At 37.9% G+C, this 22,214-nt stretch overlaps 1 protein-coding gene across 5 annotated transcripts; it reads right to left on the bottom strand.

Annotated features, from left to right (window-relative positions):
- Positions 1–1,596: 1,596 nt before the first annotated feature.
- On the bottom strand, positions 1,597–21,390 carry LOC110872083 (vacuolar cation/proton exchanger 3). 5 transcript variants are annotated; one of them, XM_022120849.2, is made up of 12 exons: positions 20,981–21,387; positions 20,839–20,906; positions 20,687–20,715; positions 19,703–19,899; positions 19,402–19,608; positions 18,356–18,484; positions 18,165–18,281; positions 18,001–18,054; positions 17,003–17,119; positions 15,283–15,373; positions 14,940–15,033; positions 1,597–1,774 (listed from the first exon to the last, which is right to left on the bottom strand). In XM_022120849.2, the coding sequence occupies exons 1-11, from the start codon at positions 21,170–21,172 to the stop codon at positions 14,972–14,974; spliced, it is 1,263 nt and encodes a 420-aa protein (XP_021976541.1). In that variant the 5' UTR covers positions 21,173–21,387; the 3' UTR covers positions 1,597–1,774; positions 14,940–14,971. The 5 variants fall into 5 exon arrangements, with proteins under 5 accessions (XP_021976541.1, XP_021976540.1, XP_021976543.1 ...); XM_022120848.2 differs by lacking the exon at positions 1,597–1,774 and having other exon boundaries at positions 14,762–15,033; XM_022120851.2 differs by lacking the exons at positions 1,597–1,774; positions 19,402–19,608 and having other exon boundaries at positions 14,762–15,033; positions 20,981–21,390.
- Between the last annotated feature and the right edge of the window lie 824 nt (positions 21,391–22,214).

The following is a 22,214-nucleotide window of genomic DNA, read 5'->3' on the forward strand; positions in this document are numbered from 1 at the left end:
TTCTTTGTAAAATTGATCTTGGTTGGGGGAGGGAGGAATTTGAAATCCTATGAATTTCTTTAATCAATGAAATTTGTGACTATTTCAACATTCCATTCCATTCCTTCATTAGAGTGAAGGATTTCTAAGGAATGTTGAAATAGTCACAAATTTCATTGATTAAAGAAATTCATGGGATTTCAAATTCCTCCCTCCCCCAACCAAGATCGATTTTACAAAGAAAAACTTCATAATTCCATTCCATTCCATTCCATGAAACGAACACTACCTAAAGGAATTTAAAATCCTTGCAAATTTTGAAGGAATTCAAGTAAAGTCATTTGAATCTTTGACTGGTCACCGACATCTAAAATGTCTCAACCCAAACTCGTCCGTTGCCAACACGCAACGCCTCACCCCGACCGGCCCGCCGCCTACCCGCAAAAATTTGACCCGTTCAGCCCACGCCGACCTGCAACGCCCCATGCGACCGACCTAGCATTGACCGGACACGTCTAGACCCGACTCGTTAATGATCCGAAACGTCTTGACCAAACCCTTAACAACCCAAAACTTATCGAACCGACCCATTAACGACCCAAAAACGTATCGAACCAATCCGGACCATTAATGACTCAAAATGTCACAACCTGACCTGGCCACCGTTAACGGCCCGAAACGTCCCAACCCTAACGGACCTGTTAACGCCTGAAACGTCTCGATTCGGCCCGAAACATGCCGAATTGTCCTGACCCTTTAACTACTCGAAACGTCTTGATCCGACCGTATCTGGCTCATTAACGATCTGAAACGTCTCGACCCACCCCGGCCCGTTAAGGACCCGAAACGTCTCGACCCAAATCGGCTTGTTAACGACCCGAATTGGCTCACCCGATCGACGGGAAGAGATAGGTAGATTCCAATTCATTTGCCAAACGAACATATTAAGAATGGAATTGAGATTTTAATTCCATCAAATTCCAATTCCTATTAAAATGTTTAAATTCCAAATCTAATTTCAATTCCAGTACAAATTTCAGTTCTAATTCCATTACATTCCATGAAACGAATACTAGATTACGATTTAAATAGCCTTAACCAACAAAATACTATAAATTTGCTCAATCTATTGCTATCAAATAAGTCAAAGTACTTTTTTTAAATATTACTGATTTCCAAATATTAAAATTTCACCTTCACTTTTAAATTTCAAGATATTTGTGTAATTTTTTTTTAATACTTGCTTAAAACATGGTTCGTTAAACTACAAAACCAACAACAAAGTTGATCCTATTCTATAAGTTGTTATAAAAATTATGTCTCTTTCACTCCATGAATGAATCGTGACCATACTCTTATTATTTAAAAAGAAGTAGACTTTATTTATCAACAAGAACTCAACTCTCAATGTAAGCATGAAATAAGTTGCCCCCCCTGCCACCAGATCATTGCAAAATTTGGATCCTAGACACAACTCCTACCCTAACCTCATTTCCAAACCTTTTAAAAACATTAGGCCACTTTAATGTTCCAGAAAATTACATACAATACATGACCCTTTCATCCACGGAATCCGATACTTGATGCGACATGTTGTAACTGTTGTAAATCAGAGAGAATTATCGGAAACTTGTATTTGATAAATTTGTGTACATTTACAAAAAACCAAAGCAGGACTACTTATAGATTACAAATGAAATATAAAAGGAAAAGTTCATAGGATCCGGCTGTTGATTCGCTGTTGATTTGCTGTCAATTTGCAGCTGTCACCTTCTTATTTTTGTTAAGGATTTATCTTCCCTTTCTGACACTCCCCCTCAAGTTGAGTAGTGGGGTTTCCAATACACAACTTGTCTAAGCATTCGCCGAAGACTCTCCCATTGACAGCCTTTGTTAGTATGTCTGCTAATTGGTCTCTTGATTGGACATATGGTAGTTCTATTATCCCTGCTTCTAACTTTTCTTTGATGAAGTGTCTATCAACTTCAACATGTTTTGTTCGATCATGTTGGACTGGATTTTCTAAGATCTGTATAGCAGCTTTATTGTCGCACATGATTTTAGTTGCTGTAGTGGGGGGAAAGCCAATCTCAGTTAGGAGCTTGCGTATCCATAGAATTTCTACTAAGCCGCGTGCAATCCCTCGGAACTCGGCTTCTGCACTAGATAGAGCGACTACCTTTTGTTTTTTTGCTTCTCCAGGTGACTAGATTTCCCCCGACCATGGTAAAGTATCCTGAGGTTGACCTTCTCGTTCCTTTATCTCCTGCCCAGTCAGCGTCTGTATATGCTTGGATTTCTGAGTGCCCATTTGACTTGAACAATATACCATGACCTGTTGTTCCTTTGAGATACCTGATGATTCTTAAAACTGCTTCCATGTGACTTGTTTGGGGCTGGTGCATAAATTGACTCACCACTCCTACTGCATAAGCTATATCTGGACGAGTGTGGGAGAGGTATATTAGTTTTCCCACCATTCGTTGATATCTCTCTTTATCTGCTAGTTCTGCTCCATCTTCCATGTGAAGGCCGTGGTTAACCATCATTGGGGTTTCTGCAGGTTTGCACTCAATCATTCCGATTTCTGCTAAGAAATCAAGAATATATTTTTTCTGACAAATAAAAATCCCTTGTTTAGATCTTAGAACTTCAATTCCAAGGAAATATTTTAATCTTCCCAAGTCTTTCATCTCAAACTCTGCAAATAATTTATCTCTTAACATTGACATTTCTTCTTCATCGTTCCCTGTAAGTATCATGTCATCAACGTAGATAATTAAGCAGGTCACAAGATTTCCCCTTCGTTTCAAAAATAGAGTATGGTCAGAGTTGCTTTGTTTGAAGCCATATTTCTTCATAGCAAGGGTAAACCTCCCAAACCAAGCTCTAGGAGACTGCTTGAGCCCAAAAAGAGATTTCTTTAACCGACATATTTCTCCAGCCTTAAAATTCTCATTGAATCCCGGTGGGGCCTCCATATAGACCTCCTCGTTCAGTTCTCCGTGTAGGAAGGCATTTTTCACATCAAATTGATGAAGAGGCCAACCTTTATTGGCGGCAATTGAAAAAAGAACTCTGATTGTGTCGATTTTGGCTACTGGGGAGAAGGTTTCAGAGTAGTCAATTCCATAAGTCTGAGTATACCCCTTTGCAACCAGTCGTGCTTTGTATCTTTCAATCGTGCCATCAGGCCTATGTTTAATTGAAAACACCCAACGACACCCCACTGTTTTTTTTCCTGGTGGAAGAGTACATTTCTCCCATGTGTTATTTTTCTTAAGCGCTTCCATTTCTGTCTCCATGGCCTTTTTCCATTCTTTTGACTCCAAGGCTGCTTGTGTTGTAGATGGTGTTTGTTCAGAGCACAAGGTAGTGGCAAATGCTTTAGCTTCTATGGACAAATTCCTAGTGGCAATGTTTGCCACATGGTATCTCGACCTTGGAGCCACCTTTTCTGGTGAGTATCTCTTGGGAGGAACTCCTCTATTTTCCCTTGGAGGGAGAAAGTATCTTCCGGTAGTCTCTGCTGCAACATGTTCAACATCTGATTCAGCCAGTTCATCATCTGGTTCAGCCAGTTCAACATCTGGTTCAACCAGTTCTTTATGTTCTGTTGTTGCCGGTCCTATGTGTTCCCCTGTTATCTCATAATTATCAAGTATAGGACATTCAGGGTTCTCAGTATTTCTTACCTCTGGTATCAAGTTGGATGGAGTCTCTTCAGTGGTACTGGGCTCCGCAGATTGTGTGGCTGTGTTTGAAGGTGACTGATTCGAAGTACTGTGATGGTCTTCTGTTGTTACTTCTTCAGATGATGGAAGTTGAGTTAGCCAACTCAGAGTGTCCATACATTCATTCTCCCCCTGACCACTGAGTTGGGTGTTATAAAAATATTTTGTTTCAAGGAAGTCACAATTCATTGTGGTAAACATGTGACGAGTTTTGGGATTATAACACCGGTAACCTATTTGATCGATCCCATAGCCTACAAATACACATTTCTCAGCACATGGACCAAGTTTATTTCTATTGGTTTTTGGTATGTGGACGAATGTCGTACAACCAAAGATTCGAGGTTCAAGTGTAAGAGGATGGGGAATTTTGGTAAACTTGGATAGACAATCTAGAGGAGTCTTAAAGTTAAGAGCTTTGGTGGGAAGCCGATTTAGGAGATACACAGAGGTTGCAACCGCCTCCGGCCAGAATGATGTAGGTACATGGGATTCAATTAGAAGAGCTCGAGTCATTTCAAGAAGAATACGTTTTTTTGTTCGGAAACACCATTTTGTTCGGGGGTATGAGAACAAGAGGTTTGATGAACTAATCCTTTAGTTTTAAAGAACTGTTTCATGGATGTATTGACAAACTCCCCCCATTATCGGATCGAAGGATTTGAATCTCCTTTTTGAATTGAGTGCGAATCATGGCATAAAACATTGTTAATTTCTCATAAACTTCAGCTTTGTTTTTTAAAAAATATACCCATGTCATGCGAGTGCAATCATCCACGAATAGTAGAAAAAACCGAAAACCCTGCCCCCCCATAATGGGAGCAGGACCCCACACATCAGAATGGATTAGTGAAAAAGGTAATTCAACTTTTGTATTACTAGGTTTAAATGATTGTCGATGGCTTTTGGCAAGAAAACAGGTTTCACAATCTATTTTACCATTTGAAGGAAAGAGTTTTGGAAACAAAAGATGCGAGTAACCTGCGGATGGATGTCCTAAACGTCTATGCCATAGCCAGGCTTCCCGGTTTTCAGTTCCATGTGCCAACATCACAGTACCATGTTGAGCCACTTCATCCACGTAGTATAATCCTTGGCGCTCAGTACCACGTCCAATAATCACACCCGTCCTGATATCCTGTAAGAGGCAAAAAGTAGGATGCATTAGTACCGTGCAAGTTAATTCTTTGGTAATATGACTAATTGAGAGCAATTTGTTGTAACGCCCCAAAAACCGGTTATCAATTAAAATAAATGAAAATGAACAAAAAGTAACCTAGTTAATGGGTTATGATAAGAAATAAGTTAAAAATTTGAATTAATGCTTAAATTAAATACTTATCAATTTAGAAGGGGGTTAATGTGTAAGATTTTAATAATTAGGGTTTCATAGTGGTAAACCCACAAACACACTCCTGTGTGCGTATCTGGGAGCGAACGAACAGAAGAAACAAGGGTGAAAACCCTTGTTCATGCTAATCTACTCAATTAATCAAGAAATTCAAGTCTAAATCAGTTGCATGTCTCAAGATTATCGATTATCTATGCATACATGGTGAAGTGGTAAGTTTAATTTTTGAAAAGATGAATTCTAGAATAAGGGTTTAAACCCAAATTCGATTTCTTGTATCTATTGTGGGAAATCTGAGTTAGAAATGCTTCCTAGGACAAGAATCATGTGTGATTTTAGGTTGCATGAAAGAATATAGTGAAAACCCACTATGTGAAGTTTGTGTTATGAATATGAAGATTATAGGAGTGATGAATATATGTAATTTGGAAAGTAATTCAGTTTGTAGTATCCGAATGCTAGATAAATTGATATTGATTAAAGGAATTGTAAGAATTAGATTGAGTAATGATGACATATATAGGATGAATTAGCAAATCGTGCTTTGGATGCTTGTACACTATGCCTTGTAGATGGTACGCACGCAATGTGTTCGATGAAATGCCTAAGTGAGTTTAGTTATGGTTTTTACATGAATACTTGTTAAGTCGATGTAACTTCTTTATGATAATGGCGTATGTGATTACTAGACACCATAATGAACTATAAGGAATGTAAAAGTAATGTTTTTGAAAGCTAAAGTATGGTTTGTGTTAATTTGATGATTAGAGGAGAAACCCGTTAGTTAGGGTGAAGATGATGACTAGAATCCACACCTATGTTAAAGTCTTGTTGAAAAATTGATATATTATGTGGGTGTGATGAAATATTGTTAGATGAAGTAGGAGAAATATGATGATGTTATGTTTAATGTTCATTTGGAATGATATATGATGATTAGTAGTAGGATTTAATGGGTTACGTATGAGTTTAGAAGATTTATGTATGAATTAGTTGTACGTTATGCTTAAAAGGTGGTACGCATACCAAGCGTATGATAAGATATATATAGTGTCGTCCGTATAGTCGATTATGATGTTACGGGTATATAATGATAAGTCGATAGTTAAGTATGGTTAATAGTTGACTCTTGAAAGTCAACTAAGTATAAGAAACATGATTTGACTCGTTGTCGTAAATGTAGGTTGATGGGAAGTCGTATGGTACATGTTATATCAATCCGTGTTAAATGTAATGACATGATGAGTTACATGAGTTTAAACGTATACGGATATGATTATATGAGTTATGTTTGTTAGAAATGATTAATGAAGGTTAAGTGTGAAATATGTGATTGATATGATTGTTATCATGTACGAATGCATACGCTAATAGGAGTGTGATCTTGATGAAAAGAGAGTATAGGAATCATGTCAAGACGGACTCAAGCATGAAAGGATAACGGGTCAAGAAAAGGCGAGGAATCGGATACGAGCACGGACGCATAAGGTAAGTGATTCCGTAATCACTTCTTAGTTGTTCATGTAATGTTATATGCAATTTAATTATATGTGATAATTGAGGTGAAATAGGAATGAATTTTATGATGTCAATGAAGTATTAAACGGATCTTAGTTTTGATCCGAGCAAGGTAGGTGTGACTAAGAAATTGTAGCTAAGTAGTGGAATTGGTTTCTTATGTAAGGAAATCCTTTGTTATTAAGGGTAGAGCATAGTTGACTAAAATACCCTTGATACGTATTTCGGGTAAACGACCTTAAAAGTCATTTGGAAGTGAGTTATTCGATTAGGGTAATGTCTTTGTCTATTATGAAAGTAAAGTATAGGGTTTTGTATGTTATAGACCTTTTAATGTATAAATACCCATAACGGGTCGAATAATTCATAAGTGAATAATAAGCCGATAGTGTAAGTTAAGAATTTCCTTAATCCGGATATGGGATTTTAAGTTCATATGATAGAATATGAATTTACAAGCATGTAGGAAGAAACGGGAGGTTAAACGGGTAAACGGTTCAAAAGTTATGCGCGTTTTAGTGCGTACGGACGACGAAACGGAGCTGCAGAAAAATGCAAAATCTAGAGGGCGTAGCCGACGGGCATGGGGGCGTCGCCGACGGGCTCTAGAAAATCAGTTTTTGTGCTGACGGGTTAATTACCTGTCTACGGGTTTTTGGGCTACGGGTAAATGCAAGGCCCGTCGCCGACGGCCCTAGGGGCGTCGGTGACGGCCTTCCCAAGTCCCAAAAGCTGAAATCTTGTTATTTAAGTTAATTTATGTACCGTGGGCTTCGGTTTGATATCCGTGGACTACGGCGGACTTTCCAAACATGATTTTGAAGGTTCCTTAGATGTTTATGGGCTATAAAGCTAAGACTAAGACCCACGTTAATAATGTATGATTATGTAAGAGGTACGCGTGATCTAGTACGTGTTCGTTAAAGTATGTACATATATAGATAAGCAAGATTGTGTGCTTGTATGTATTTGTATACGTATGTAGAAGTTATGTAAGCATGTATGTAGGCATACACGTATGTATGTTTATAACTCCAACTGTACGTATGTAGCAGGATATGTAGTTATGCTTAATGATATGTATGAGTGTATGTACGTATGTCTAGTTGTAGGAAGGATATGTAAGTATGTAGTTGTGTATGTAGGTATGTATAAGGGTATGTATGAGTGTATGTACGTATGTAGATGTATATGTATGTGGGTATGTAAGTACATATATGTGTATGATTTAGACACATTGAGGATTAACGTTATTAATGGTGTACCTTGAGAATGATAAGTAATGCAGGTACATTTATGAAGCTTCGCCAGGAAATGGATACGCAGATGAAATGCTTGAAGTTTGATAAAGAACGGGATGTGAAGTGTATGCGAATGATCTTGTTTATACATTGTGTGCTAATGTTTTTGAATGTATGTGGTGAATGCAGGTTGTGCGGGTCACGGAGGATCATCAAGGAATAAAGATCGAAGACCGAGTCACTTAAGGGATCGTACGGGGTTGTCTAAGGATGTAAATTTGTTGTACATAAGCTATGAATTATTCTATAATAGAGTCAGTTTGTTGTATTCGATATAAAAGAGTTATTTTAAAAGTGAACTTTCAAGTAAGACGTAAGGTTTATAATGAAAGAATTTTTATGGCATGAACTTCCGCTGCGACTTTCGCTAATTACGTGTTAGGGTGTAACAAGTTGGTATCAGAGCCCTGGTTTGAGAGAATCAAGTAAAAGGAGGCAAATGCTTGAACTCAAACCGGTGTGCTCTCGTGACCAAGAACCCGTACAATCCAAGACTCGATCGAGGCCTAAAGGCAAAAGCAAATGTAAGTATGTGTTAGGTTATGTATTTGAAGGGAACTAATAGTATGTTATGTGCAAGGTAAGCTTAAGAATTGGGAGAGGATGATCCGTGAATGCAAAATAGGATGAACGCTAAGGCGGGCAAAGGTGCAAATAGGCAAATTAACCCCAGGTACACACTATTAATATGCATGAGTACTGATGTCGAAAGAAAGGGAAAGGGTCTCCTTGGGAGAGTAATTATTAAACGAAAGACAATGATGTGGTCTTGGGGGAGTTTTAGAAATATGCACGAAACTGAGACCCATTTCTCGGGCATAAGGCGATGATTACATGAAGGCACGAAACTAGTGTGTGAATTGCGCACCTGGCCAGTACGCAAGAAGCATATGACGTTCGTGAGACCGTGGCAATTATTGCAGGTATGTCCGGTAGAACTGGGTAGCAGGTGGGCGCTATGTTGTAGCGAATGCGAAATAGCAAACCATTGCGGATTTGGTTATGCTAACGAAGGTTATGAAAAGTTATGCGAGTCGATCGGTTCTAGCGAACAAGTCAAATAAGAATAAGCTACCATCTGTTTTGAACGAGTGATTTTGAATGCTCTAATGAATGCTAGAAGCTTAATCCGTTATACGGAATGAAGTTATGTTAAAAGCGACAAACCCAATTATTTGGGTAGTGGAATGTGTATGCTTAACTCTCGTTGAGAGTGTTTATGCCAAACCCAATTATTTGGGTAGTGGAATGTGTATGCTTAACTCTCGTTGAGAGTGTTTATGCCAAACCCAATTATTTGGGTAGTGGAATGTGTATGCTTAACTCTCGTTGAGAGTGTTTATGCCAAACCCAATCATTTGGGTAGTGGAATGTGTATGCTTAACTCTCGTTGAGAGTGTTTATGCCAAACCCAATTATTTGGGTAGTCGAATGTGTATGCTTAACTCTCTTTGAGAGTGTTTACGCCGAACCCAATTACTTGGGTAGTCGAATGTGTAAGAAAGAAGAAAGCTCATATGTGGATGGAATTAAAATGATGTGATTATGATTCGACAACTGAGATGACTAACTTTAAAATCTTGTTGCTGAAGGCAGGTAAAACTTTAAGTTTTTGTTAAAACACATGTAAGGAAGAAAAGGTACGAAAGATATGTTTGAAGCCGTTAGATGGATTCAAACATAGAAGGAATGAAGGGTATGGATGTTACATTTAAATCCGTGGGACGGATTTAAAACATGTACCTCGATACGTATATATATATATAAATAACAAGAATGATATATTAAGAAATGGCCATGTATTGACCTGTTATGAATAGGACTAACACACTAATGTCTTAAGAAGGAATTGATAAAGTATTGAAGTATAAACGAGGTCATGTGATAAACATCATGTTTAAATAAAATCGAATGAAGTGTGTAAACCCCTAATTTTATAATGAGTTTGGCATAAATCATGATGCAATGAATCTACCGAGGACGGTGAAAGAATGCTCATGAATGAAAGCTCATGATACCAGATGGAAAAGATCAACCCTGTTAAGATACGGATTCGTGAAGGAGCGAGTCAACTCGGGTTGTTACACGTTGGTCGGTGCCAAATTAGCAAGGTTAGTAAATGGTTTAACTTGTGGATGCTAAATAGAAAGTTACATATTGAATGATGTTTCTATGTGAACTGGTGGTACTGAAATAAATTAGTACCACCAATAGTATACATTGGAATAAATTCCAATGAACGAATCGCTAGTGATGATGTATGCTAGAAACTGGCGTTATAAACTGAAAACGACACTAATAAGAGCCCTGGATCAGATTCTGACTTATAGGTGATTATGAAAGAAATTTATTTGATTTAAGATCGAGGGACAATGCGTACAAATACGTTTATGCATGAATAAAAAAAAAACTTGTGCTAAGATCATGAATGCGTCGATATTGTATTAAGCATCGTGAATGAATAGATGAAAAGGTAAGAGTAGAAGTGGTCTAGTTGGAATGAGAAAGGTTTCGGGGACGAAACCTCCTTTAAGGGGGGTAGACTTGTAACGCCCCAAAAACCGGTTATCAATTAAAATAAATGAAAATGAACAAAAAGTAACCTAGTTAATGGGTTATGATAAGAAATAAGTTAAAAATTTGAATTAATGCTTAAATTAAATACTTATCAATTTAGAAGGGGGTTAATGTGTAAGATTTTAATAATTAGGGTTTCATAGTGGTAAACCCACAAACACACTCCTGTGTGCGTATCTGGGAGCGAACGAACAGAAGAAACAAGGGTGAAAACCCTTGTTCATGCTAATCTACTCAATTAATCAAGAAATTCAAGTCTAAATCAGTTGCATGTCTCAAGATTATCGATTATCTATGCATACATGGTGAAGTGGTAAGTTTAATTTTTGAAAAGATGAATTCTAGAATAAGGGTTTAAACCCAAATTCGATTTCTTGTATCTATTGTGGGAAATCTGAGTTAGAAATGCTTCCTAGGACAAGAATCATGTGTGATTTTAGGTTGCATGAAAGAATGTAGTGAAAACCCACTATGTGAAGTTTGTGTTATGAATATGAAGATTATAGGAGTGATGAATATATGTAATTTGGCAAGTAATTCAGTTTGTAGTATCCGAATGCTAGATAAATTGATATTGATTAAAGGAATTGTAAGAATTAGATTGAGTAATGATGACATATATAGGATGAATTAGCAAATCGTGCTTTGGATGCTTGTACACTATGCCTTGTAGATGGTACGCACGCAATGTGTTCGATGAAATGCCTAAGTGAGTTTAGTTATGGTTTTTACATGAATACTTGTTAAGTCGATGTAACTTCTTTATGATAATGGCGTATGTGATTACTAGACACCATAATGAACTATAAGGAATGTAAAAGTAATGTTTTTGAAAGCTAAAGTATGGTTTGTGTTAATTTGATGATTAGAGGAGAAACCCGTTAGTTAGGGTGAAGATGATGACTAGAATCCCCACCTATGTTAAAGTCTTGTTGAAAAATTGATATATTATGTGGGTGTGATGAAATATTGTTAGATGAAGTAGGAGAAATATGATGATGTTATGTTTAATGTTCATTTGGAATGATATATGATGATTAGTAGTAGGATTTAATGGGTTACGTATGAGTTTAGAAGATTTATGTATGAATTAGTTGTACGTTATGCTTAAAAGGTGGTACGCATACCAAGCGTATGATAAGATATATATAGTGTCGTCCGTATAGTCGATTATGATGTTACGGGTATATAATGATAAGTCGATAGTTAAGTATGGTTAATAGTTGACTCTTGAAAGTCAACTAAGTATAAGAAACATGATTTGACTCGTTGTCGTAAATGTAGGTTGATGGGAAGTCGTATGGTACATGTTATATCAATCCGTGTTAAATGTAATGACATGATGAGTTACATGAGTTTAAACGTATACGGATATGATTATATGAGTTATGTTTGTTAGAAATGATTAATGAAGGTTAAGTGTGAAATATGTGATTGATATGATTGTTATCATGTACGAATGCATACGCTAATAGGAGTGTGATCTTGATGAAAAGAGAGTATAGGAATCATGTCAAGACGGACTCAAGCATGAAAGGATAACGGGTCAAGAAAAGGCGAGGAATCGGATACGAGCACGGACGCATAAGGTAAGTGATTCCGTAATCACTTCTTAGTTGTTCATGTAATGTTATATGCAATTTAATTATATGTGATAATTGAGGTGAAATAGGAATGAATTTTATGATGTCAATGAAGTATTAAACGGATCTTAGTTTTGATCCGAGCAAGGTAGGTGTGACTAAGAAATTGTAGCTAAGTAGTGGAATTGGTTTCTTATGTAAGGAAATCCTTTGTTATTAAGGGTAGAGCATAGTTGACTAAAATACCCTTGATACGTATTTCGGGTAAACGACCTTAAAAGTCATTTGGAAGTGAGTTATTCGATTAGGGTAATGTCTTTGTCTATTATGAAAGTAAAGTATAGGGTTTTGTATGTTATAGACCTTTTAATGTATAAATACCCATAACGGGTCGAATAATTCATAAGTGAATAATAAGCCGATAGTGTAAGTTAAGAATTTCCTTAATCCGGATATGGGATTTTAAGTTCATATGATAGAATATGAATTTACAAGCATGTAGGAAGAAACGGGAGGTTAAACGGGTAAACGGTTCAAAAGTTATGCGCGTTTTAGTGCGTACGGACGACGAAACGGAGCTGCAGAAAAATGCAAAATCTAGAGGGCGTAGCCGACGGGCATGGGGGCGTCGCCGACGGGCTCTAGAAAATCAGTTTTTGTGCTGACGGGTTAATTACCTGTCTACGGGTTTTTGGGCTACGGGTAAATGCAAGGCCCGTCGCCGACGGCCCTAGGGGCGTCGGTGACGGCCTTCCCAAGTCCCAAAAGCTGAAATCTTGTTATTTAAGTTAATTTATGTACCGTGGGCTTCGGTTTGATATCCGTGGACTACGGCGGACTTTCCAAACATGATTTTGAAGGTTCCTTAGATGTTTATGGGCTATAAAGCTAAGACTAAGACCCACGTTAATAATGTATGATTATGTAAGAGGTACGCGTGATCTAGTACGTGTTCGTTAAAGTATGTACATATATAGATAAGCAAGATTGTGTGCTTGTATGTATTTGTATACGTATGTAGAAGTTATGTAAGCATGTATGTAGGCATACACGTATGTATGTTTATAACTCCAACTGTACGTATGTAGCAGGATATGTAGTTATGCTTAATGATATGTATGAGTGTATGTACGTATGTCTAGTTGTAGGAAGGATATGTAAGTATGTAGTTGTGTATGTAGGTATGTATAAGGGTATGTATGAGTGTATGTACGTATGTAGATGTATATGTATGTGGGTATGTAAGTACATATATGTGTATGATTTAGACACATTGAGGATTAACGTTATTAATGGTGTACCTTGAGAATGATAAGTAATGCAGGTACATTTATGAAGCTTCGGCAGGAAATGGATACGCAGATGAAATGCTTGAAGTTTGATAAAGAACGGGATGTGAAGTGTATGCGAATGATCTTGTTTATACATTGTGTGCTAATGTTTTTGAATGTATGTGGTGAATGCAGGTTGTGCGGGTCACGGAGGATCATCAAGGAATAAAGATCGAAGACCGAGTCACTTAAGGGATCGTACGGGGTTGTCTAAGGATGTAAATTTGTTGTACATAAGCTATGAATTATTCTATAATAGAGTCAGTTTGTTGTATTCGATATAAAAGAGTTATTTTAAAAGTGAACTTTCAAGTAAGACGTAAGGTTTATAATGAAAGAATTTTTATGGCATGAACTTCCGCTGCGACTTTCGCTAATTACGTGTTAGGGTGTAACATTTGTGTGATAATGATGGAACATAAAGGCAATTTGATAATTTCATAGTTGGTGAAATTTCAATTGTTCCTCCTCCCTTTACTTGCATTGTTCCGTTGTTCGCGGTATGAATTTGAGTTTTCTGAGGTTTGGCCATTGAACGCATGTCCAACGGTTCAAACGTCATGGTGTCAGTGGCACCGGAATCAAATATCCACGATTCGTTTTTTCCATGGTTGGTTGCCATATTAATTTTTTCAATACTCAAGGGATGTTGTGGTTTGGTGTTTGAAAAAGAGGGTTCTGGTTGATATATCAGAAAAGGTTAGGGTTCATTTTTTGATATAACGAAAAACTTTGGGTGTTAAAAGGGTAAGAAAACTTTAAACAAAAAATACTTTTTTTTGAGGTTAAAATATAATCAACCAAAGGAAATGTCTTCCATCTTTCTTTTCTTCTTCCTGCGGTAAAAGAAAAAAGGTGTTCCTTCTTTCTTCTTTATCTACCAAACCAACAAAGAACTCCAATTTCCAGATGCAATCTCTCCGTCGGTTGTTCAATGGGTTCTGGTTATCAGAAATGTTGCATCAGGTTTACGCCAAACCGGTTGAAGAGTTCATGTCGGGTTCAAGGGAAGGTGGTTGTTTCGGAGCTGGTTGATCCGGCGAGGCCTGGATTTCGGCGGGGACTGGTTCTGAGCCGGTCGTTGTTGGCTGGATTTCTGGGTTTATACGACAGCGGAGGTTAGCCGGTGCCGGGAAAAAAAAACAGGGTGTGGGTAGTGGAGAGGGAACCGAGAGAACTTGCAGCGGTGGTGATTTGTGGTGTGTTGGTTTTTGACAGGTGATTCCGAAAGGTTGGTTTTTTATAAATATGGAGATGATTTTGACCTTTTGGGTTTTGATTTTGGTTTTGGTTGGGTTTTGGGGATTTTATTTGGGATAGAGTGTAGATGAGCAAATTCTTTCAAGAATCAGGAACCCGCTCTGATACCATGTTGTAAATCAGAGAGAATTATCGGAAACTTGTATTTGATAAATTTGTGTACATTTACAAAAAACCAAAGCAGGACTACTTATAGATTACAAATGAAATATAAAAGGAAAAGTTCATAGGATCCGGCTGTTGATTCGCTGTTGATTTGCTGTCAATTTGCAGCTGTCACCTTCTTATTTTTGTTAAGGATTTATCTTCCCTTTCTGACAGTAACTAAGCGGAAAAGTTAACTAAATGAATTAACGAATTCCTTTGACGACAGCCAAATGCCCAAGTCGTTGGATTGATCTGTGCAAAATTTGGATTTAGAATTAGTCATGTATCTTTTGGTGCATAAGAATTCATATTTCAATTAAGGGATTCAGGAGGTTTATGCATTAAAAATACACTTTATGAATTCCACTTTAAGCATTTTTAACCCGTTTGATCCGTTAATGATGTAAACGTCAAATGGGTCGAAATTGTTCATTCAAAAAAAAAAAAAAAAAAAAATTGAACTGAAACATGCATAGAAATTAAGTTATGTGGATCACTTACCATAGGGAACATATTGAACAAAGAAGCATGCTCCAATTACTACATAGGCAAGAACTAGGATCAGTCCTTTCAAGTAGTGTGAGCTTCCATCCTGCATATCAGAGTTAAGTGCCATTTTCGTCCCTGTGGTTTGGTCACTTTGGCCATTTCAGTCCATTTTTCGAAAATGCGTCATTTTCGTCCCCCACGTTCTGGAAAGGTGCCATTTCTGTCCAAAAATCATAACCCAGTTAAGTCAGTTAGTAAATAAGGAATGATTGTGTAAATTTGTAACATAAAAGGACTGATTGTGTAAATTTGTAACACCACCACCACTAGCCCTGCCACCACCACCACTCCGCTGCCACCACCGCCACCACCGCCACCACAGCCACCACTGCCACCACAGCCACTGCCACCACCACCACCACAGCCACCACCGCCACCACAGCCACCACCACCACCGCCACCACAGCCACCACTGCCACCACCGCCACCACCGCAACCACAGCCACACCGCCACCACAGCCACTGCCACCACCGTCAATCATCACGTTGATCATCATCAACAGTTCTTCGAACCACAGCCACTGCCAACGTATCATCATCATCATTCAATAACATATCATCTGGCTTGTGCGATCAGAAGTTCATCATCATTCAATAACATATCATCTGTGTTCTTCATCAACGTATCATCATCAGTCACCGTTCCTCCACATCTTCTAGTCACCATATCATCTCCATTAGAACCTGCAACATCACTTTCCTTTGTGCTTCGAATCTCACCATCCTACCTGCAACTTCATCAACTCACATCGACACCGATTCCGATTTCACACACCGAAACCGCACACTTCATCATCTTCTTCGTCTCCGGTGTTCCACCCGTCACAACTACGACACCGCATCACTACACCGTCGTTCAACCAGAATCATCATCCGTAGTATCGGTCATCTTCTCCGCGACCTCCTCCGACATCACGTTCATTAGCACCGTCACCGTATTCATCTCAGTTCCTGTTATTCATCTCCGTCGAGCATCATCATCGAACTCCGGTCACCACCATTCATTCATCGTCACCGTTGCCGATCATCTCTATTCTCCGACACATTCCGATCTCTGTTCACCTTCAACCTCCGTTCAAATTTCTACTACCAACCGTTAGCACCGCAACCTCCTCACCTCCGATCACCTTCACCACCACTTCCGTTCATCATCGAGTCTATATCATCGGGATCTCACGGTGTAGGGTATTTTAGAAACGGTGATGATGGTGGTGGTGGTGGTAGTGGTGGCAGTGGCTGTGGTGGCGGTGGTGGCTGTGGTGGCGGTGGTGGTGGTGGTGGTGGTGGCTGTGGTGGCGGTGGTGTCAGCGGAGTGGTGGTGGTGGCAGGGCTAGTGGTGGTGGTGTTACAAATTTACACAATCAGTCCTTTATGTTACAAATTTACACAATCAGTCCTTATTTACTAACTGACTTAACTGGGTTATGATTTTTGGACTGAAATGGCACCTTTCCAGAACATGGGGGACGAAAATGACGCATTTTTGAAAAATGGACTGAAATGGCCAAAGTGACCAAACCACAGGGACGAAAATGGCAGTTAACTCTGCATATCACAATTATTTATTTATTATATGTTGAATCCAATTGTTTGTGGAGTGAAAAGAAAAATGTTGAAAATTTCGGGATTAAAAGTGCATACTATAAAACGTGAAGGGAGTAAATGGTAAAACCTGTAAAGTTAAGTTTGTGAGAAGAATGGAGAATGCAAGACAACCCGTTTGAAGAAGTCCAAAATCCAAACTCATTGGGATTCCCATTGTCCAACCAACAACAACACACAAAGGAACCTGCAATAAAAAGACCACCAAAAAGCATAATATTGGTTGGTCTCATGAGTTTTTCGGTAACAGATTCCCAGGGTTACTCATAAGAAAAATCGAGCCATTTGTTTATGAACAGGTCAATTAGGGTTGTGTTTCATCTAAAACAATAGGCAAAAAATAGCCACAAGGGAACATATCTAACGTGTTAAAAATAACCAAATACAACCTCCTATTTAAGTTTATTTATATATTCAGATTCTTATGGTAATAATGTTTTTTTTTTTTTTTTTTTTTTTTTTTTTTTTTTTTTTTTTTTTTTGGCACGATTCACAAATCAATTACTTTTAAATTAAAAGGGTGTGTTTGGGATTGTTTTTTCAACCTGATTTTTTGATTATTTTGTTTTAAAATCGCAAAAAATCTATTTTGAGTGTTTGGTAAAAAAAATTAAAAACTGATTTTTTACGTTTTGTAGAGATCAAAACGTGATAATCCAAAAGTAGGTCACCCCTTACTACAGGAAAACGTGATAATCCAAAAACTGATTTTTTACGTTTTGTAGAGATCAAAACGTTTTGTAGAGATCAAAATATATATATATTTGCCAAACACTCAAATAGTTGATTATCTGATTATTGTGATATCAAACAACATAATCAAATCCAAACACTATCTTTCTGCAGCACGAGCTAATTATCTGATTCTGATTATTCAAAAGGATAATCTATTTTCAAAACTCAACCCCAAACACCTAAGAGGGTTAGTGGTTCAACCCACCCCCTCCCCTTCCCGTCCTCGACCTATATGATAAAAAATGATCCGTTTGAACCATTAATGACCCGTCCATCTTGTCACCTCGGGATGATTCGTACGGTAGAATTATGTCACTATATTGTCGGCCTTACCAAAAATGTAGATATTTGAGTAGCAGAGCCCATAGCTACACCCAAAGATATGTCCTGAAAAAAAAAATTGAAAAAAAATTCAAGACATCCCATAGCATTAAAGCGTTGTACTGCATACCAGGCCAACGCTATAAGACTCCCAAAGAGGACGATTTGTGTCTTACCAATTTGTTTTTGAAGGCAAATATGATTGCACAAGCATGTTCTGCTGCATTGCCGGCAATTGGCACCAAAATTATGCTAATAAAGCTAACAGAAATCCCCCAAGTATCTGATGCAATCTAATTAACAATGTACAATTAGTAATATACTACTATTCACGTACAAGCTAACAATGCACTACTTGATCACATACCTCAATGGTGTCCACAACATATTCACACAAAATGGCTATAATCACCGTCATTGTAACTAACCATAAAAATGCACTACAAAATCCTATCACAGCCTTCTCTTCTTTCACCTCCTCATTGCTTTCTTCCTCCTAATTTATTTGAAACGCAAATTGGAAATAAATAATCCCACCTAACTCAATTTGGCTGATGATAATCTCAAGTCAGTTATTGGCCAATAATAATCTGAACTGGTCAATTTTTTTTTTTTTTTTTTTTTGGTAAAATAGTCCGTCGTTAAAATAACTTAATGGAGTTAAGTTTTTTTCCGAATTACAAACCGTGTCACAACAATTTCACGCAACCCCAAATATTTTATTTTATACGCGAATCTGTACGTGATATTATGATGTCGCGTATCACATTACTTTGTGTTATTATTAATAGAAAATGTCTCCTACGTGAGTAAAAGTAGGAGATGCAAACTAGCCGAGCTCAGACCGATTCACTTATGAGTGCCCGAGCTCGAGCTCGGCTCGTTGGTAGTTCTCAAGCTTTAGCCGAGCTTATTTATTATCTAGTAATTAATATATTAAACAAAAATAATATAAATAATAGACTTGTTTAGGCTCGCAAGCTCGATAAGTGAAGCTGGGCTCGGACTCGTTTACTGAACAAGCTTATTTTTAGGTTCGAGTTCGGCTCGTAAACAAATTTAAATAAGTTCAGCTCGGCTCGTTTACTAGACCACTTTAAATAAGGGGTAAATGTCAATATTAATAAAAACTAATATTACACTAAGACTCGACGAGCCTGACGAGCTTCACATGCCAGGCTCGAGCTCGGGCTCGATAAATAAATGAGGACTATTTTAGGCTCGAGCTCGGCTCGTCTCGAGCTTTTTCTCAAGCAGCTCGCAAGCCACTCGGCTCGTTTGCACCCTAGGTAAAAGTAGACACGCGACTATTAGTTGCATAACTCATGGAAAAATGAGTGGCTTGTTTCTGATAAGGTATAACAATCCGAAGAATATGATTATTTCGTTATTATATCGTAATATATTATCAACCTCTTGTAGTTCACAAACTTGGGTATTCGTTTTCAACTGAAAAATGATGTATGCAGCATAAGCAAGAAGCATCACAATGCTGCTCGCCCTAGACATCTTAACGATTGAAACTTCCGCCTCAATGCCGCCACTATATCTAAACAACAATGGCATAATCTGGCAGAGCAACCCCAGTAACAATAACAACGAGTTTGCGTCGACCTGTTTCTGTTAATTTATTTAAACTGGAATAAATTAATTTCTCAACGAAATCGAATCTGTGTAGATTTTTTTTGGGAAAACAAATGACTGGTTGTCTTACTTTGTGAAACCTTTGTTCTTTATGTCGATTGGCTATGCCTCCACAGAAGAGAGATGAACCGAGAACAAGGAGGAGGTTTGAAATAACAGAACCGAAAAGTGAGTATTTAAGCACATTAATCTTTCTTTGATGGAGAGCAAACAATGCTATTATCAATTCTGTTGCATTTCCACATGTTGCATTAAGGAGCCCTCCCACTGCAGAGAAACAATTACAGTTCAAACTTCAACTTTTATGTCAAATCTAATGAAAAGTTTATGCGCACCCAAAAATCATGTCTATGAACCAGGACAAGAGTATTCATGGGTTGATACGATCATGGCCTATTTAACCTGGTCTTTCATATATGTTTTATCTTTTTTTTGCATATTAATGCGGTAAAAGTACAAATTTGTTAGCAAATGCATTGCATATAAAATTTAAGTTTAAATTCACAAATCATGATACTCATCCCTCTTTTATATTTTAAATTTATGCAAAACCATGTTAAGTTATGGAATAATTTTAAATAAGAAACAATAGGTTAAATGAGTCAACTAACCTGGACCCAACCCGTTTAGATAAACATGTTTGTGGGTTTGACTCAACCCATTTAGACTAAGCCCAAACCTGTAACTTTAATATTAGATTTGCGTTATAAATAATTTTTTTGCACAAATCAACCTTTAAGTTGTAAAAGACCATAGTACCCTCACATGCAAAGCATGTGAGGTAACTTAACTGAGTTTTTGGACAACTTAACTGAGTTTTTGGACGACGTTAGTTGTAAAGGTTCTAGAATGTTACAAAACATGAACATAAAGGTTGGTTTTGCCGATTTCATAGTCAAAGGTATGAAATGCAGCTTACATAAAGGCTGATTTATGCAATTTTGTCTTAAAGAAATATCCATAACATTATTAAAGTTGAGTTGTTACTAGTCTAAATCAAAATCAACATCAGTGAGATAATGGAGTAATGAATCGAATTGATGAAGAAACATACCTGTAGGACCAGTAAAGTATGCAATTTGCCTTTCATATCCCCCAAATTTGTAAAACAAATAACAATAACAAGTATTAATAACATAAACAATTAAAATTTAAACACCATAAACAATTCAATTTCACAAGTATTGAAAATTAGTTCTAACTTACTCCGTCAAAAAACTCACTCGTTCCGCAAGAGGAGCAAGTCCGACCAAACTCAAACAAAAAACCCACCGCTACAAAAAAAAAAAAAAATACAAACTCAATCACATTATTATACGCATAAACAGTTGTACATCACACAACTCACGTTACCGAGACCGTAACCTTTCGCCACAAAAGCTAGTGGAATCACCGGAAGAAGAACAAAAAGCTTCGTTCCAAGCAGAACTTCCGACACATTTGCTACAATTAGTCTCAAAATAGTTGAATTCTCCGGTTTCATGGGGTGAATCGGTTTCAGAATGTCTCCGTTCTCCAGATCGTGGGGTTTTGAATCCATTATTGGAAATGGGTTTGTAACAAAGAGGTTGGTGAGTATATTGTTTGAGTTGCCGGTTGCAGCCGGCCGGTGATAACAAGGAGCCCACGAGTTTTGGTGTGTGTGGTAACGACCGGCTGCTGCGTGTATAGGCCCGCTTTGGTTTGAAAATACTATTGAGGGAAATAATGGAAGGGTTGGGTGTAACAAAGTTGCAAATTAATGTTTGGAATTTAATAAGAGGCTCGATCCAACATTTAATGATTGGAATTTAATATAGTAGTATAGTATTGGGTTGTTAGAACATAGGGTGTGATTTGGGTAGTCCCTTTGAGGACTACCCGTCACGGTGTAACGTCATATTTGGTGGAGGATCATCCCTTTGAGACTATTTAAGGGTGTGAAGGACTACACAAGTTTAATTAAAAACTAATATATAATACAAGGAGAGAGAGGGAACAAACTTTGTTGCAGGCTCGTCTCCACCGGCTGATTCTTGCCGTTTGCGACGCGACGAGGGGGAGCGGGGCGGTGTGGGACGAGAGGGACGACCCAAAGCCAGGGGGGATGATCCCCACACCCCTTGGTCTTATGAGTGGGGAGTGGCTCGATCCAACATTTTTGTAGGTAATAAATGAATTACAAAATCGAGGTCACATTGAATTGGTATAAAAAAATCATCAATTGAGATTTGAGACACTGAATAACATAGCAATGATTTTTTTTAATGTCAGCCCTGACTCGCTTAAATCGCAATCAGTTTCACATTGGTTACTCAAAAGGTGTCGCAAGTAACGAGAGTTGGTGTGTTGCGGCACTGCTTTAAGATTTTGGAATGAAGCATGCGAAGAATGCGAGGACAATGCGCACTTCTAGAGTAAAATCCTAAATCTTGGGCCTAGAAACATTATTTAAATGCACCTCAAACAAGTCTAAGACATGAAAAGAAAAAAATTGGAGACCCTTGTTTTTTGGTGGCCCTAGGCCTTAGGCTAGATTGATAAGCCTAACGAGCGTCCCTCAGAGGGGACGAGTCATGTTGACTCATGTTTATGCGAATGTC

Source organism: Helianthus annuus, chromosome 11 (genome assembly GCF_002127325.2).
Source record: "Helianthus annuus cultivar XRQ/B chromosome 11, HanXRQr2.0-SUNRISE, whole genome shotgun sequence".
Taxonomy (NCBI): Eukaryota; Viridiplantae; Streptophyta; class Magnoliopsida; order Asterales; family Asteraceae; genus Helianthus; species Helianthus annuus.

Bases quoted from the DNA above. Each gene is read 5' to 3' on its own strand.
- LOC110872083 (XM_022120849.2), bottom strand. From the start codon at position 21,172: ATGGATTCAAAACCCCACGATCTGGAGAACGGAGACATTCTGAAACCG. The intron at 19,900-20,686 runs GTATGTTTCTTC...GTTTCTCTGCAG, and splicing joins ATACTTTACTGGTCCTACAG to TGGGAGGGCTCCTTAATGCA. The intron at 18,485-19,401 runs GTTGATAATATA...CAAATAAATTAG, and splicing joins AAGTTTGTGAACTACAAGAG to GAGGAAGAAAGCAATGAGGA.